A 17,051-nucleotide genomic window follows, 5' to 3' on the forward strand; every position below is an offset into this window, starting at 1 on the left:
TACCACCAAGAAATGGTACCAAGCTCCCATAAACATATACAATAAATATACAACAAATATGCAACAGATGTTCTTCCTCTTTCTGAATCTTGAGGAACTCAAATGGTAACTGAATCCATTTCACTGGTAACTGAATTAATTTCTGTTTTGGAAATGAGAGAGTGATAAGAATATAGAAACACCCTCTACCATCTTGTGCTCATGATTTTGTGATTTTATGTTATTTATAACATAAAATCACAGACGACTCAAAAAAAGTCATTTGAATTACCCGAACTAAATAAATAAACAAATCTTTTAATAAAATTTACCAAAGAAAGCAGGCAGAACTCTTTAAGCCCTAACTTTTGGAAAAGTCTCCACTCATCATTATCATCACTGGTAACTGAATTCATTTCTGTTTTGGAAATGTTGTGCTCATAATTTTAATCTGTATCCAATCTTCCCTTTTCATGTTAGGCTCAAGGACATGTCATAGCCAAGTAACTTGGCCTCTTAGAAGCCTGGTGACTACTAATGACAGGGAAGTTCATCTTATTTGTATTGTCTGCTCTGTCTGTACATTTGAGTGTGTTTGTCTGAAAAGTTAGTTTGTTTTGAAGGATGAAAATGCTTTCATTTGAAAAGCCCTTTAAAGGTTCTTTGCATTCTAGATGGGATTTGAATCCAGATCTTCCCAACCAAAGGACATCATCAATACCAAATGAGCCACAGACTTGGCCTCTTAGAAGCCTGGTGACTACTTATGACAGGGCAGTTCATCTTATTTGTATCGTCTGCTCTGGCTGTACATTTGAGTGTGTTTATCTGAAAAGTTAGTCTGTTTTGAAGGATGAAAATGCTTTCATTTGAAAAGCCCTTTAAAGGTTCTTTGCATTCTGGAAGTTGAATGTATCTGCTGATGTAATTCTAAAATTTTGGCAAACTATCACTAGACATGATTCAGAGAAGTCATATTTGCCAAGAAATTTGTAAGCATGCTGGAATTATCAAAGATATTTTATATGTATACCATATGTCCTTATTTCACTTTCATATAAGAGACTGTCCTTATTCTGCAGAATAAGGCCAGTATGGCAAACTATCACTAGACATGATTCAGAAAAGTCGTATTTGCCAAGAAATTTGTAAGCATGCTGGAATTATCAAAGATATTTTATATGTATACCATATGTCCTTATTTCACTTTCATATAAGAGACTGTCCTTATTCTGCAGAATAAGGCCAGTATGGCAAACTATCACTAGACATGATTCAGAAAAGTCGTATTTGCCAAGAAATTTGTAAGCATGCTGGAATTATCAAAGATATTTTATATGTATACCATATGTCCTTATTTCACTTTCATATATGAGACTGTCCTTATTCTGCAGCGAATTTCACAGAAATGATAAAAATGCTTACCTTTATAAGAGTTCCTTCCTCTCCTTGAGATCCAAGAAAACAGCGATTTTGTTTACCACCATTAACATTGTATACACGTACATTTCGATCTTGGCAAGCAGTAATGATATGTTGCTGAGAAACATCAATCTCCATATCATAAAACGTTGTTTTTCCAGTTACCTGGTGTTCTTTAATAAATTTAGTTTGTGGAGTCTGCAATAAATATGATGCAATTTAAGAAGAGAATGGTAATCATTGTTCATACAGTCCTCTATTTACTTTTAACTTTAAAGTTTAATATCAGAGCTTTAAATGTAATATTTCACTATTTACTTTTTAGGAAGATTTTAAAGTTTTGAAGTATACAATATTCTAAAATTCGGTGATCGAAAAATCAATGCCATCCCAGCGTTACTAATATATTATCTAGAATAAAACTGCAAAAGCAGACTGAACAGTAATAGCAACTATGGGGTGCTCCAGTGCATAAAGAATAATTCTATTCAGCATAAACTATCTGATCATAAATATCCAAATGCTTGCTCATCCCTCACAGGCATTAATATGGAATTGGGCCACCCTTTGAATGCTATGGCTTATACAGGAATTGAGGTGAATGAAATGGAGGTGAATAGTATATTACAGAACTTGAGTCATACATGAAGTGGCAAAGGAATTGTCAGTGTCCTTGACCATATTGTTTAATTTAAGTCTCAGCTCTGGGTTAGTCCTGAGGGAGTAGAAAGAGGGAAAAATAGTTCCATTGCATAAAGGAGGCTCCAAGACTGCTGTTGCAAATTACCAACTAATCAGCATATCAGGAATCATTGTCAAGATATTGAAATTAGTCAAGAGCAAAAATATAAGAATGGATAGATGGAAATGGGATACTGTATGGAGCAGCATGGTTTTGTGAAGGGTAGATCATGCCTCAGTAACTTGTTCACGTTTTATAATACAGTGACAGCTGAATTGGATAAGGGTAATGGATTTACAGTGATACTACTGGACTTTTGCTAACACCTTTGACAGGACACCACATGAAATTCTAATCAGTAAACTGCACACCTGGGGATGGATATAGCGTTGGTGAGATGGATAGGAGGGTGGTTGATGGAGAGATATCAGAGAGTAGCTTATTCAGGAGTACAGTCCAAAAGAAGATTGATGGAAGATTGAGGAAGGAGGTGGAGATTACAATGGAGCAATTTGACTTCATGCCTGATCGATCAATGACAGATGCTATATTTGGGTTAAGGCAGATAATCAAAACGTTTCAAGAGAAACAACAGGAGCTATATCTGGTGTTCATTGATCTGGAGAAAGCATATGATAGAGTGCCAAGGCAAGAAGTCTGGAGGTGTCTGAGAGAGAAGAAAGTACCAGAGAAATATGTCAGGTTGGTGCAGATGTATAGAAATGTGAAGACAAGAGTTTGGACCCGCCTGGGACAGACAGAAAGTTTTCAAGTGACAGGTGGCTTGCATCAAGAGCCAGCGTTAAGTCCGTTCCTGTTTAATACTGTGATGGAGGAGGTAAGAGAAGACACGCCTTGGACAACGTTGTATGCAGATGACATCTTGCTGTGTGCAGAATCAAGAGAATTTGCAGCTAAACTGGAAAGATGGAGGAAAGTACTGGAAGAGAGAGGTATGAGACTGAGCAGAAGTAAGAAAGAGTATATGTCAGGGTATGTTGCAAAGTGGATGGTGGCCAGGAGATAGATCTGGAAGGAAATGTCATCAAGAAGGTCAGGGACTTTAGATACTTAAGTTCAATAGTGGAAGAGGATGCAGAGGCTGAGAAGAACGTGGGCTGCAGGATACAAGCAGAATAGAGGAACTAGAGAGAGAGAGAGAGAGAGAGAGAGAGATGGCTGGAGCTATGTGATAAGAAGGTTCCGATCAATCTGAAAGGCAAAATCTATAGGACGGTAGTGAGACCAGCTATGACATATGCTATTGAAACTGTGGCCCTGAGGAAAAATAACATCAGCAGGGTGGAGGTAGAGTAGATGAGAATGCTGGATGTGCAGTGTGACCAGAAAGGATCATCTATGATCCTTTCTAGTCACAACGAATGATTATGTGAGGGGGACGGTGAAAGTTATGAACTAAGGAGAGAAGATACAGCAGGCAAAGTTCAGATGGTTTGGTCATGTGATGAGGAGGGAGGACGAATACGTGGGAAGAAAGGTCATGCAGATGGATGTGCAGGGGAGGAGGAAGAAGCGAGGGTGGCCAAAGGAGAGATGGAGGGAACTGGTGAAAGAGGACTTGAGGATGAAGAACTTGGATGTGGTTACAGCCCAAGACAGGAGGATGGGGAGGAGACTCACCAAAAACAGCGACTCCACTTAAGTGGGACAAGCTACAGAAGAAGAAGCAAAAGAGTCCAAAAGAAGGCCTGTGACTAGTGGTGTGCTGCAGGGTTCTGTTCTTGGACTACTGCTATTTAATTTGTTCATTAATGATATAGGACAGGATCTGAGAGGAACTGTTCATTTATTTGACGATGATGCAAAGTTGAGTAGAGCAATAGTGAATACACATGATGTCAAAATTTTGCAGGATGATTTGGAGAGATTGGTAGACTGGGCTAAGGAGAATGGCTGTCAGCTTAATGTGGCAAAGTGTAACGTTATGCATTTTGGAGTGAAAAGATTAGCATCAGTATATCACATTGGTGGAACTGTACTCCAGGAGATTGACGAGGCCAGGAATTTGGGAGTGTTGGTGGATAGGGAGTTGAAGTTTAGGGAGCACATTGCAAAAGTAGCTAAATCAGCTCATCAAATCACTTGGTTACTGAAGAATACTTTGATGAGCAGAGACAAGCAGGTTATTGTTCCTCTTTATTGAGCCTTGATAAGACTCCATCTTGACTATTGTGCCCAGATCTGGGTGTCAGGAAGGAGGTAGAGAGTTGATAGGAAGGAGGTAGAGAGGATCCACAGGCGAGTGTCCAAGATGGTAGTTGGTCTATGGAATGAACCTTACGAGAACAGGTTGAAGATCTGTGGATTACAGAAAATGATTGAGATATTCAAATTACTGAGGGGTTTTTACAAGATTAATTCAGAGGAAATTTTTCAGAACAGGTCTGGTGGTGGCCATCCATGGAAAATGAGCAAGAGGGTAGTTAGCAAGGGTGTTAGAACTAGGTATTTTAGTTGGAGAGTGATGAATGAGTGGAATAAGCTGCCAGTGTCTGCTGTGGGTGCCATGACTGTGAATGAGTTCAAAGCAGAGTATGATAGATACTGTGCAAATGCTGAATAGTTCTTGACATGTTTAGGGTCTCCCTCGATGAGTCTAAGGACTTCTTGGAGTTCTTAGACTCATCGAGTCTATTGTTGCCCATAATAATAATAATAATAATAATAATAATAATAACAACAGGATGTCTATCTCCTGGGAAAGATTATCACTAGAATTTGGTATGTAGCTGTGGTAATTCCATTCGAATCTTCTAGAAGAGCATTAGTAAGGTCCATCACTAATGTTGATGATTCATCCTGGCTTAATATAACAGCATTCCAATTCATTCCATGTTCAATAAGTTGGAATCAGGGCTCTGTACAGGTCAGTCAAATTCTTCAACATCCATCTCATCAAAGCGTTCCTGCACAAACCTTGTTTTGTGGGTGGGGGTGTTGTGCTGATACAGAAAACACCATCAAGGAATTGTTGACATGATGTTTGAGCACAGAATTTTCTAGAATATCATGATAGGTTGCGGCACTAACATTCTATATCACTTGAACTAGGGGACCCAGTCCGAACCATGAAAAACAGCCCCAAACCATTATGTATCCACCACTTAACTTCATAATTGGCACAATATATTCATGTATGCAGGTAGCATTCTCCCATCATCCACTAAACCCAGACTTGAACATCAGACTGGAAAATGGTGAAGTGTGATTCATCACTCCAGAGAACATATTTCGACTGCTCCAGAATCCAATGGCAGCGAGCTTTACACCACTTCACATGACACTTGTCATTGCTCATATTGATGTTAGGTTTAGATTTCCATTGCCAGCTGCATAGCAATGGAAATCCATGTTCTTCAACTTCTCACAAACAGCTGTGGTGCTAGTGTAGCTAACAGAGGCATTTTAGAACTCTGTAGCAAGTGTTTCAAATGAGGATGGCCGATTTTTTCATGCCATATATTTTAACACTTGGCTGTCCCACTCTGTGATTTAATTTGGTATGCCAGGTCACTATTGTGCTGTTATTGCTCCTTGGCATTTCCACTTCACAATAATTCCACTTAGGGTCACTCAGGACAGTTGCAAAAGGGAAACATTTCTCAAACTGCAGGCATCCACATCAAAAGTCACTATTTTCAGTATCATTCATTTTACTGTTAATTTTGTCTACTTCTTTCACTACGCGTTCTTCCCGCTTTCTATGCAGGGTCCGCATGTTACTTAGATGTGACTACTTGTTAGTACCACTCCCAACCGACCTGTCACCTAGTCTGCCGCTCAGGGGGGGGGGTATATTTTTAGCTGTAGAAGCATTTATTCACAGGGCCGGTTTGCCTACTTGCGGGGATGAAAAACGCCAGATAAACTGGCAGAAAAAACCCTTGCTAACTTGGCTATGGCTGAGGAAGATCCTCAAGTTCCCTCACATCTTCAATGGAAATCAAACCTGGGACACTCCTTCCCCAGGCATATGGTTGTGAAGTGCAAAGCCACTAGGCTCACCGCATTTGTCTACAAAGATTGCAAAATGTGTGCTTCTTTTATATGTGTATGAGCTGTGATTGTCATGTATATAGCCATATCCACTACTAGAAATAGATGCCCAGATATTTTTGATCAGATACTGTACTTTGGTACATTCAATAATAATAATAATAAGTGCTACCACAATTCTACAGGAATTCTAGTTACAGAATAAGCTCACCAAATATAGCTGCTGCTAATTATCATGTTATTTCACATCATAACTAGTACACCAACTGTATTGATCAATATTCATCTAAATAACAGATGTAGCCAGCAGGAGAAAAACTAACTGTTGATGGATTACCTTACTGAATGAAGACAGTAGTTGGATGACCAAAGCAGATAACGTGGCTGAGCTATTTAATGATCATTTTATTCTGGTGTTCCATCCTGCAAAATGAGGCTTTATTCCTAGAGGGATGAGTGGGTGGGAGTGAAGGATTAGAAGTGAATTAAGAGGATACATTCTGAATACAGAGCACTCTGGATATGAATAAAGAAGGAGCAGCAGATGAAATTTTGCCATGTTTTAACGGAATGTGCTAAGGAACTGACCATGGATAAGTTTCTGGGGAGTGAAAGCGAGATAAGATAGTGCACCTGCATAAGGGTAGTAATAGAAGTTAGTTATCAAACTATGGATCACTTTGTATTTCTTCTGCAGTAATTAAGATTTTGGAAAAATTGGTAAGACTCATACATAGAACTGGACTGAGAAGGGCAGTAGTATTTATGCAGGCCAGCATGGATTAGTTAAGGGACACTCCTGTCTTAGTAGTGTCATTGCCTTTTATCATAGAGTAAAAGAGCAGTGGATGAGTAAGGCATACACTGTCATTTTTTTTTGGATTCTGCAAAGGCAGAGTATCTCAGGATAAGTTGATATTTAAATTGCAACATATGGGTTTGGATATCATTTGCATCGGTAACAGACTTTCTGATAGATATCAGAGAGTCAGATATGGGAAAGTAGTATCAGAGGAAGGTTACAAATGGAGTTATACAGGGTTCAGTACTGGGATCATTACTGTTCAATCTTTATATCACTGATATTGTCACTACAAAGAGATATTTAGTTGTTTGCAGATAATGTGAAGCTTGGGGAGGGAGGGGGGGATATTAGTAATAGTGCTGATGTTGATGTTTCAGTTCCTCAAAAGGATTTGAATAAGTCGGATAAATGGACAAATGAATGGAGATATTAGTTTAATTTTGCTAAATGTAAGGTTTTGAAATTTGGGATTCAGAGATGGGATGATTAACAAGCACTGGGCAAACTATTTAAACTGATCAGTTATATGTGCACAACTGGAGAAATTCTAAAGATTTTGAACAAAGCATCATGTCAACAATTCCAAAAACAGTCAGAGCACAAGCAAGTGAAGATCACCAAATGTTAAGTCTATTATCTCGCAGTCTTAAAATCCTAACTAGAATTAACTACTAGCATAATGAAAGAAAAAAAAATTAAAATTAAATCAGATAATTTTCTTTTAATAAATAAAATAAAATCTATGTGCTGACCAGTTTGGTTCAGGACAAACAGAAGGACAATGAAAGATATTTTTTTAAATATATATATAGTGAAACCTGTGGGGTATCCATAACTATAGAATAACACGTATGCCACAGTAAATAACATTTTTATTTTATGAATATTTTGTCTTATGTATCATAAGACATCATCAGTACAATGAACAACAACAGGAATGAATTCAAAAAACAAAACACAATAGTGCCAATGCTTAAATTAGAATCCCTCCATGTATACAATCACATGTTCATGGATTAAAAACTACTGTGCTGAAATTAAAATTGCTTAAATTAAATTAAAATGTAGCAGATAAATTATTGAATACAATTGAGGATAACAATTTCCAACACTTTTGGAATAGTGAGACATTCATTTCAATTACGATTAGGTGGTCTATGAAGTAAGGCTTCAGCACTTTCTTTATATAACCATTCATGTTTATATGTGGATCTATGTAGTAAATTAGCATTTTGCCATTGGATCTTGTGGTTAGCATTTTCAATTCCTTGTTTGCAAGGCCAGATTTGTGTGGTTTGATAAGGCAGATGTGGTCTTGATGCTCGGAGATACATTTATTTATAGATCTTCCTGTTTGTCCACAGTAAGACAAGTTACATGAACATGGTACTTGGTATATGCCAGATAGCATCTTTGGGGTGAGTTTGTCTTTTGGAGAAGGTAGCAAGTTATGAATTTGGTTGATGGGTTGTAGGTAGCTACGAGTTTATATTTTCTCATCATTTTTGCCACACATTCAGAGATGCCTTTAATATGTGGAATGGGAGTGCTGTGTGCTTCTTCTTGTCTGGGTTGATTTGTAGAAGAGAAGTTAATTATTTTTTGGGTTGTTATTGGATTATATCCATTCAAGTAAGGCTGTTTCTTTAATAATTTCCAAATCTTGTTTTAGGGATTCTTCAGAAGAGCAAATATTATGCGCTCTGGATATTAGAAATTTTATGATGCTATATTTTTGAAATGGATGGTCAACTGATGTATTATGGATGTAACAACCTGAAAAAGTTGTAGACAAAAATGGAAATGGATCCATCATGCTTGTGCTGGATGCATACATCAAGAAAGGAAATACTTGTTGACATTTCCTTTTCTAGTGTGAACTTAAGGATGCAGAGTGTTGATTTTTTGTAGAAATGAGTAGAGCTCAGGTTCCACAGTGATTCCAAACTGCAAGGGAATTATCGACATAGTGTAGCCACGTTGTTGATTTTGGGTCAAGAGCGAGAATTCTGTCTTCTAGGTGTTCAAGAAAAAAGTTGGGTGATAAGGGTGAGCCAATTGCTGTTCCTTCCTGTCATTTATATATTTATTATTCCATGTGAAGTAATCTGATGTGATTGCAAATTTGAATAATTCCAGTGTGAAAATTTTTGGGTTAACAATTCTATTGTTTCTTTGTGAGGGATATTAGTGAAGAGAGAGACAATGTCAAACTTACTAACATATCTGTATCTGCTAGTTTAATGTATTTTATCCTAGTATGAAATTCTACGGAATTTTTTTATTGAAGAGGTTGAGTGGCCAGTGAGGGGACGGTTAGAGAGGAATCACATTTTATATGTGAGAGTGCCTATAGGATCCACAACAGGTGTGAGTGAACAGTTACTTTTATGTAATTTTGGTGAACCATATATTTGGAGATCTTGCATGGTATGTTTTGAACCTTCTGATTGATTTTTCATCTAATGTTGTTTCATCCAGTAACTTGAAGTTTTTGAGCTGATAGAATTATTAAGCTGGAAGTAAGTATTGCAATCACAACACTTTTAATTCTGCTGGTTCTCATTGAATTGAATATTCCACCAGCAGAATTAAAAGTCCTGAATTCACTAAAACATAATAAGAATATAGTTATCACCAAAGCTGACAAAGGCAATACCACTGTAATCTTAGATGCTAAATCATACGATCAGGAAATGAATTTACTGCTTTGTGATTGCAATACTTACTTCCAGCTTAATAATGATCCTACCAAAAGTCAGCTCAAAAACTAACTCACTACTACCTGGCATATACCAAGTACCATGTTCATGTAATGTCTTACTGTGGACAAACAGGCAGATCTATAAACAAACGTATCTCTGAACATCAAGACCATATCTGCCTTATCAAACCACACAAATCTGGCCTTACACAACATGGAATTGAAAATGCTAACCACAAGATCCAATGGCAAAATGCCAAGTTACTACATAGATCCACATATAAACATGAATGGTTATATAAAGAAAGTGCTGAAGCCTTACTTCATAGACTTAATCATAATTGAAATGACTGTCTCACTATTCCAAAAGTGTGGGAAATGGTTATTGAACACAAATCTCAATTGTGTTCAATAATTTATCTGCTATATTTTCATTTAATTAAAGTAATTTTAATTTCAGCCCAGTAGTTTTTAATCCATGAACATGTGACTGTATAGGGATTCTAATTTAAGCATGTGCACTACTGTGTTTTGTTTTTTGAATTCATTCCTATTGTTGTTTGCTGTATTGATGATGTCTTATGACAAAATATAAAATGAAATATTTACAAAATAAAAATGTTATTTACTGTAGCATACATGCTATTTTATAATAATGAAAGATTTAACTCTTCAAATGATCATAGAAAAAGCACTTAAAAAATATACCTGTACTCATAGCATTCATTGATATAGAAAAACTTTTTGACACTATTGACTGGAATGTCACATTCAAAGAATTCAAAAGGCTGAAGACAGATTATAATGATAGAAGACTAATTTACTGGAATGTCACATTCAAAGAATTCAAAAGGCTGAAGACAGATTATAATGATAGAAGACTAATTTACTAACCATATAAATATCAAACCTGTCATAGGAAAACATGAGAAAAGAAGATGAAATAAGTAAGGACATTAGACAAAGGAATATGCCTTTAAATATATCTATATAGAAGATGCTATGAAAGAATTCAAAGAAGAAATCAGTGTTATAACAATTAATGGTAAGCTCTATAGTACAATATTTACAGACAATATAACATAACAGCAGAAAACAAAAAGAACTACAAGAAGCAGGATAAAAATCAATGTGAAAAAAAAAAAAAAAAAAAAAGCAATGAAATGTACCAGGGACGTGAAAAGTTTAGGGAAGGATATCAAATTATAAATATTTAACTAGCAGAGAAAAGATAAATGCAAGTAAAGGAATTTATCCACCTCGAAAGTGCTTAATAACATCAAATGAGAGAAGTAGAAAAATAACAAGAAAAGAACACTATTAATATCAAAGAATATGCTGCTGAAAACAAAAAGCACTTTATTAAAATCTTTGTCTGAAGTGTAGTTCTCAATGGATCTGAGATATAGACTCTTCAAAAAAGAGAGACAAATCAAGACTACCAGCAGTTGGCATCGAATGCTGAAGATCACATGAACAGAAAGAGCTATAAACAAAGAGGTATTAAGAAAAGGTAATGAGATATATGTGTAATCATAAGACTGATGATTATAAAAAGCTTAGGAGACCACTTGCAGCTGCAGCATGAAATGAGCAACTGGGTGGAAAGGAGATCAGTGCTGCTTGGGTGATATTCGAGAATAATTATCTAGTAATAGTAGCAAAAATAAGGTAGGAGAGAAATGAATGAATATAAAGTTAAGCATGCAATACAGAAGACAAAAAAAAGGGGAAAAAGAAGCATTATGGAAAACAGCATAACATGAGTGGTGACAATCATTTCCATGAGGAGTACAATGAACATGCAAGGAGGACGATTTGGTTGGTAGGGATACCAAAGGTGCAGTATGAACAACATTTAGCTAATGAAGCCAATAAGAACCTATACAGTTCTTTCAATATGTAGCCAGCAGAAAATAATGATTATGGAATGATGACATTGGTTGAAGAAAATACAAAAAGGATAACTACTGCAGGGGATATAGTTAAAGGTATTTCATTCTTGTGAATGTGATATCATGTGAAGTCTGGGAGCAGTGGAAGGGAAGAATGAGAGACTGACTGTGAGTGAACAAGAGATATACGAGGATGGTCTGAAAAGTTCTTGGCCTAACAATGAAATGAATTTATAATTTCAAATTTTGAATTTATAAAATGAATTTATAATTTCAAAATTATTTTTATTTTTCAACATAATCTCCCTTAAGACATTTATTCCAGCAATACTCCAGTGCCATTATCCTGTCCCTGTAGTGGTTCTCAGTAAGATCTGCAAAATACCCCTCTACAGTTGCAATCACCTCTTGATTCGAAGAAAAATGCTGACTAGGGAGGAAGAGTTTTAGTTTTGGGAAGAGATAGATGTCAGAGGGAGCCAAATCTGGGAAATTAGGTGGATATTCCAACAATTCATAGTGCAGATCCCTTAATTTCTCCATTGCCAAAATACCTTTGGGGGAAGGTGCATTGTCCTAATGAAAGATGATTTTTTTCTTCTGCAAACAGGGTCTTTTCTCATGAATTTTTTCATCTAGTCTGGTTAAAAGATTGGAATAATATTCCCTGGTTATTGTTTTACCCTTTTCAAGATAATTAATAAACAAAATGTGTTTAGCACCCCAAAACTGATGCCATGACCTTTCCTGCTGATGGAACCAACTTTGTCTTCTTTGGCACGGAACAACTGGCTTATGTCCACTGTTTTGACTGCTGTTTGGATTCTCGAATGCAATGGTGAATCCAAGTCTCATCCATAGAAATAAATCGACACACAATATCAGTTTTATTCTTGTTCAAATGCTCCGAGCACTGTTCAGAGATTTTCATACAAGTGCGTTTTTGATCTGCTGTGGAGCAAGAGCAGCACCCATCTTGCACAAAGCTTTTTTATATGCAATTCTTCATGCAAAATATATCCCACATGTTCTTTTGAAATGCCTATAGTCTCAGCAATTTCATGCACTTTGACTTGCCAGTCATCCAATACCATATCGTGCACTTGATCAAATCATTGATTTGATCAAGTGCACAAACAATTTGATCAAGAACAACACAAACAAGTCTGGTAATGATGCCAAAGACAATGACTGGAGATTCTTCTTCCATTGTATACAAGGCTTTGATTAGACCAATATCAACTAATCCAGAGACGGTTGACATAGGCGGTTTCTCTGAAATGTTGAGTAGGAGATTGAGAAGATGCAATGCACAGAGTCTAGTGGATAGGAGGAGGATTGATATGAGAGACGTATAATCTGGTAAGGAGTTTTTATCAAATTAATGTTCAAGAGGTTTTTCAAAGAATGGTAGGAGATTGGGGGGTGGGGGGCGACTAGGAACTAGATGTCACCTGATTTCGCTAACATCAAGATAATCAGCAGTTATATATAATTTTGAATACTGTATATTTCATCAATATTTCGTCATACTGAATACTGTATATTTCATCAATCCAGATTCAAATCTCAAAATTTCATAAAATTCCAAAATTCTACCAATCCTGATGGGCTCCTGTTAGTAATAATAATATAGTAATGAATGCTAGTGATAAATAATTAATAATGGCAAGTTGGTTGGTTGATGAATTATGTGCATTCTCAAACTATGTTTATTGCTTTGAAGGATCAGAAATTTTTTTTTTTAAAAAAAAAGCTGTTTGGAGGAAAAGAAAACTTTCAATTTAAGACCAGCTAACTTAGCCTTACCTGAAAAGGATTAAAAAATTTCTCATTTCATAGATGGCATTTTAATCCATATATATATATATATCTTTTTATGACAAGTTTTTGTATGCAAAGTCCCACCCAAAAATGATGAAATCTATAGCAGATTAGTACTGTAGGTTTTATATAGATAACCTCAACCATCCATAATCTAGCACTGGAAAAATGACTTGAGAGACCAAATACAAACCATCCCCAGCACTCTAGGACATCTAGTGGCAGGTTCATAATCTCACATCAGAAGAGGAAATTCATCTACTACCCAAAGACATTTACAAATATCTATGCCACAGTAAACTTCAGTCATATATGGTGAGGAATGAAGGGTAGAGATGCTATCCATTCAACCAACTAGTTCATATATATAATAATACAGTGTCCTTGCAATTATCTGACCTTCAAATCACTTTAAATGAGTTAGTTTCTCAACTATCATCTGGTATGGCACCATGTAAATGCACATCCAGTTAACCAACCCTTCAAGGACTCAATCTGCAAATTGATTTCCTAGTGCAGTTGGATGAGCTACGATATTAATAAAATAGCAAGTAATAATTTAAAGTAAAATAATATATGGCAACATATTAGAAATCAAGTGGTGGGCATCTGCTTTTGTGGATGAAAAATCAAATTTCATAATTCTAAAGATTTACTAATGAAATTGCAATTGCTTTGTTATTATATATGAATATATGGAAGTTTGTTTGGCATGCTCTGCACATATAACAGGAAAAGAAAGATGAAAGAAGGATTCTCTCTCAGTATCTAAAAAGCTAGAGATTAGATCTCATTTACTTTATAAATAGAATTTATAATAAAAATAATATATAAATAACATATATAAGCTACACACATGATTCTTATACATACATAATGTGCTTTCCGAAAAATAATTGATTGGTCTGCTCCACATGAAATCAGTTGTAGATGGTTTTCATTCTGGACAAAGCATGTTGCTGTAACAGATGAAGAATGATCATCAAGCGTTTGAAGAAATGCATAATCCTGCTCTATATCAAAGATATGTATAAGACGATCTCTGCTGGCAGATGAAAGATACTTTACTTTGTTATCTGTAATTAAATAAAACATGCACATTTATCAACATCTGTGTATGTATGTATGTGTATATGATATCAGTTCTCATGCAATAAAATTATTTTTAGAGAAAGAAAAAATTATTTTTTTCATCTGAAAATTCGAAAAAAAAAAAATGCAGCATTGTAAAACCTAACCATTTCTGTTTATTGTGATGTCGCTTATGATAATAACCATGTTACCATCATGATTGTTCTGTGTGGGTAGCACCAAAGTGAAAGAGACATTCAAGAAACATTCAACAGTCACAAGCAGCAGTGTGTGCTGGTGAATTTTTTAACAACCAACTTGTTAAAAACCAGTATATGTATGTATATATTTACTGATTCACAACAATCAGGAATAAAAACTTTCAAATAATAATAAAATATTCATTTTTTTTGTAATTTTCGCTTAGCCAACTGATTCTTACAAAATGTTTTTGTTGACTTTTGATGAGTTCTTGAATCCATAACCAATCTATTGCAATTCAACCATGATTTGACAAATGGAGTTGCATCTCAATCTGCTAACTCTTTTCCCAATAAATTTATCGTCATTAAATGCAATATGTAATATACTGTTAAACTATTTCTCACCCTCTTACAAATTATGTTCATTAAACTGAAACTTTCTTCACATTTAAAAAAATAAAACTTAATACATGGCAGTCAGGTTGGTTGTACTGTACTCCTTCAGTGGAGAATTGCTCAAACAGTGAGTCACAATGTTACAGACAGTCATACTTATAGAGTGAACCACATGTGAACCAATTAGTCACACTTCTTTCTCCCATTCCCCTTCTCCATCCCTGCATTCCCTACACAGCCTAAGGAAGCTGAAAGGGTTCCAAAATAAGCATATCCCAGCTGAATTTTCCTCAGCAGCATATACAAGCTTATTGCCCAAATGCCATTAGACACTGTGGATGGAAATGGATGTCACTCTATACTTTATAGTCATTGTCAGTTTAACAATCATTTCGCAAAATTATTGAAAATTTAACAATCAGCTCCAGCACACCACTGATCACAAGCAATGCACAACACTCTCAGTAAAATATGTTCACTGTTATTTTTGTTTCTGGTTTGCTTATGGAGGAAAACAAATAAATACAATTATACAGTCATACCCTGATTTACGCTATCCCAACTTACGCGAATCCGGAGTTACACGGTTTCTTGTATGTATGTATTCCCATCCCGCTTCACGCCTTACCACTAGTCGTTTCTTTCAGGTGCCGGCCGCAATCACCAGTGTCGCACATGCTGTGAATAAGCACTGACGTGTTTCGCGCGGTCTCCATTCATACACGATTTTTATAGTCTACAAACCTTGCGATTGTTTAATGTTATGTTCTTGATAAAAATTTTATCACATAAAAAATAATAATGTCATCCAAAAGAAGCAAGTTCGATTCTTCTACAGCTAGCAAAAAAAGAAAAACATTGACTTTGGAAACAAAACTCAACATTATTATGGATTTTGAAGGCGGAATGAAAATTTGTGAGCTAGCAAAGAAGTTCGATCTACAGGAATCCACAGTAAGAACAATCATAAAAGAAAGGTTTACAGATTTTGGAGGACATAGATTCTAATGAGGAACGAATTGTAGCCACAAGGCAAGGAATAAAAAAATCATTAGCTTGTTATGAAGAAATTTTGCATGACAAGAAAATGACATTATGCCGTCAGATGAATCTATTAGATTTTATGAAACCATCGACATGGAAATAACTTTCTTTTTTTTATGTACGAAAAACTACAATTATGATTATATTTCTTAAAAAATATAGGTGTTTTTGTAAACCTTTGGTCCCAATTGTATGTTTGTATATATAAATTATACCCCGAGTTATGCGAATTCGACTTGCGCGCTTTTTGTAGGTCCCACCTACCGCGTAACTTCGGAGTTTTACTGTACTAAAATAACAAAAGAAAAAATTTCTGGCAATTGTAGATTATTTTATCAGATCCATTCTAACACTATTATATTTTCTGAATAAATTAACAATAGTAAAGTTATTTGTAAAGGCAGATTTGCTTGAGTTCCAAGAGCAAAAACAGCCTCTGCTCTCACTTATAAAATACAGTAAAAAAAAATAAGTTAAAAACATAATAAAATTGTTTTTTAATAATATAATTAATAATAGGGGTTGCAGGGCTGTCAAGACTCGACAGAGTCAGAAGCTCTGCAATTCAGGGAAACCCTCAATACCCAACCAATGCTTCTCTGTGTTTTTTTAGAATTTAATAGAATGATGGAAGGAGTTGATCTTTTTGAGAAAATCTCTCCTACCTACTTATTGTCAAAACATTTCTCGAAACTCTTACAACAACACATCCACAACTCAGAGAGTTATATTAAAAACTCCGAACATTTTGTGGAAAAGCTAAAAGGCATCAACATTTCGGATAATGATCTTCTAGCCAGCCTAGATGTCACCTCTCTCTTTACAAATGTTCCTGTAGTGGAGGTCATTGACATCTTAAGTACCTTGTTCCCACAAGATATAACCTCATTGTTTGCTCACTGCCTAAATTCTAACTACTTTTCATGGAAAAATAAGATCTACCAACAATTAACAGGCTTGGTGATGGGGAGCCCATTTTCACCTTCATGTGCTGACCTCTTTATGGAAG

The 17,051-nt window shown here is 35.7% G+C and overlaps 1 protein-coding gene across 1 annotated transcript in view; it reads right to left on the reverse strand.

Moving 5' to 3' along the window:
• The window catches only part of LOC150104628 (mitogen-activated protein kinase-binding protein 1-like), a 399,663-nt gene that overhangs the window by 183,569 nt on the left and 199,043 nt on the right, over window positions 1-17,051 (reverse strand). Inside the window, exons 15-16 of the mRNA XM_090395826.1 lie at window positions 14,202-14,404; window positions 1,405-1,599 (exon numbers count right to left, since the gene is read on the reverse strand). Of these exons, the coding sequence (XP_090251952.1) occupies window positions 1,405-1,599; window positions 14,202-14,404 (398 nt within the window). The remainder of the gene's footprint in view (window positions 1-1,404; window positions 1,600-14,201; window positions 14,405-17,051) is intronic.

The sequence above is a fragment of the Typopeltis vanoorti genome, chromosome 7 (genome assembly GCF_054136105.1).
Source record: "Typopeltis vanoorti isolate ZY-2024b chromosome 7, IOZ_Tvanoo_1.0, whole genome shotgun sequence".
Classification (NCBI taxonomy): Eukaryota; Metazoa; Arthropoda; class Arachnida; order Uropygi; family Thelyphonidae; genus Typopeltis; species Typopeltis vanoorti.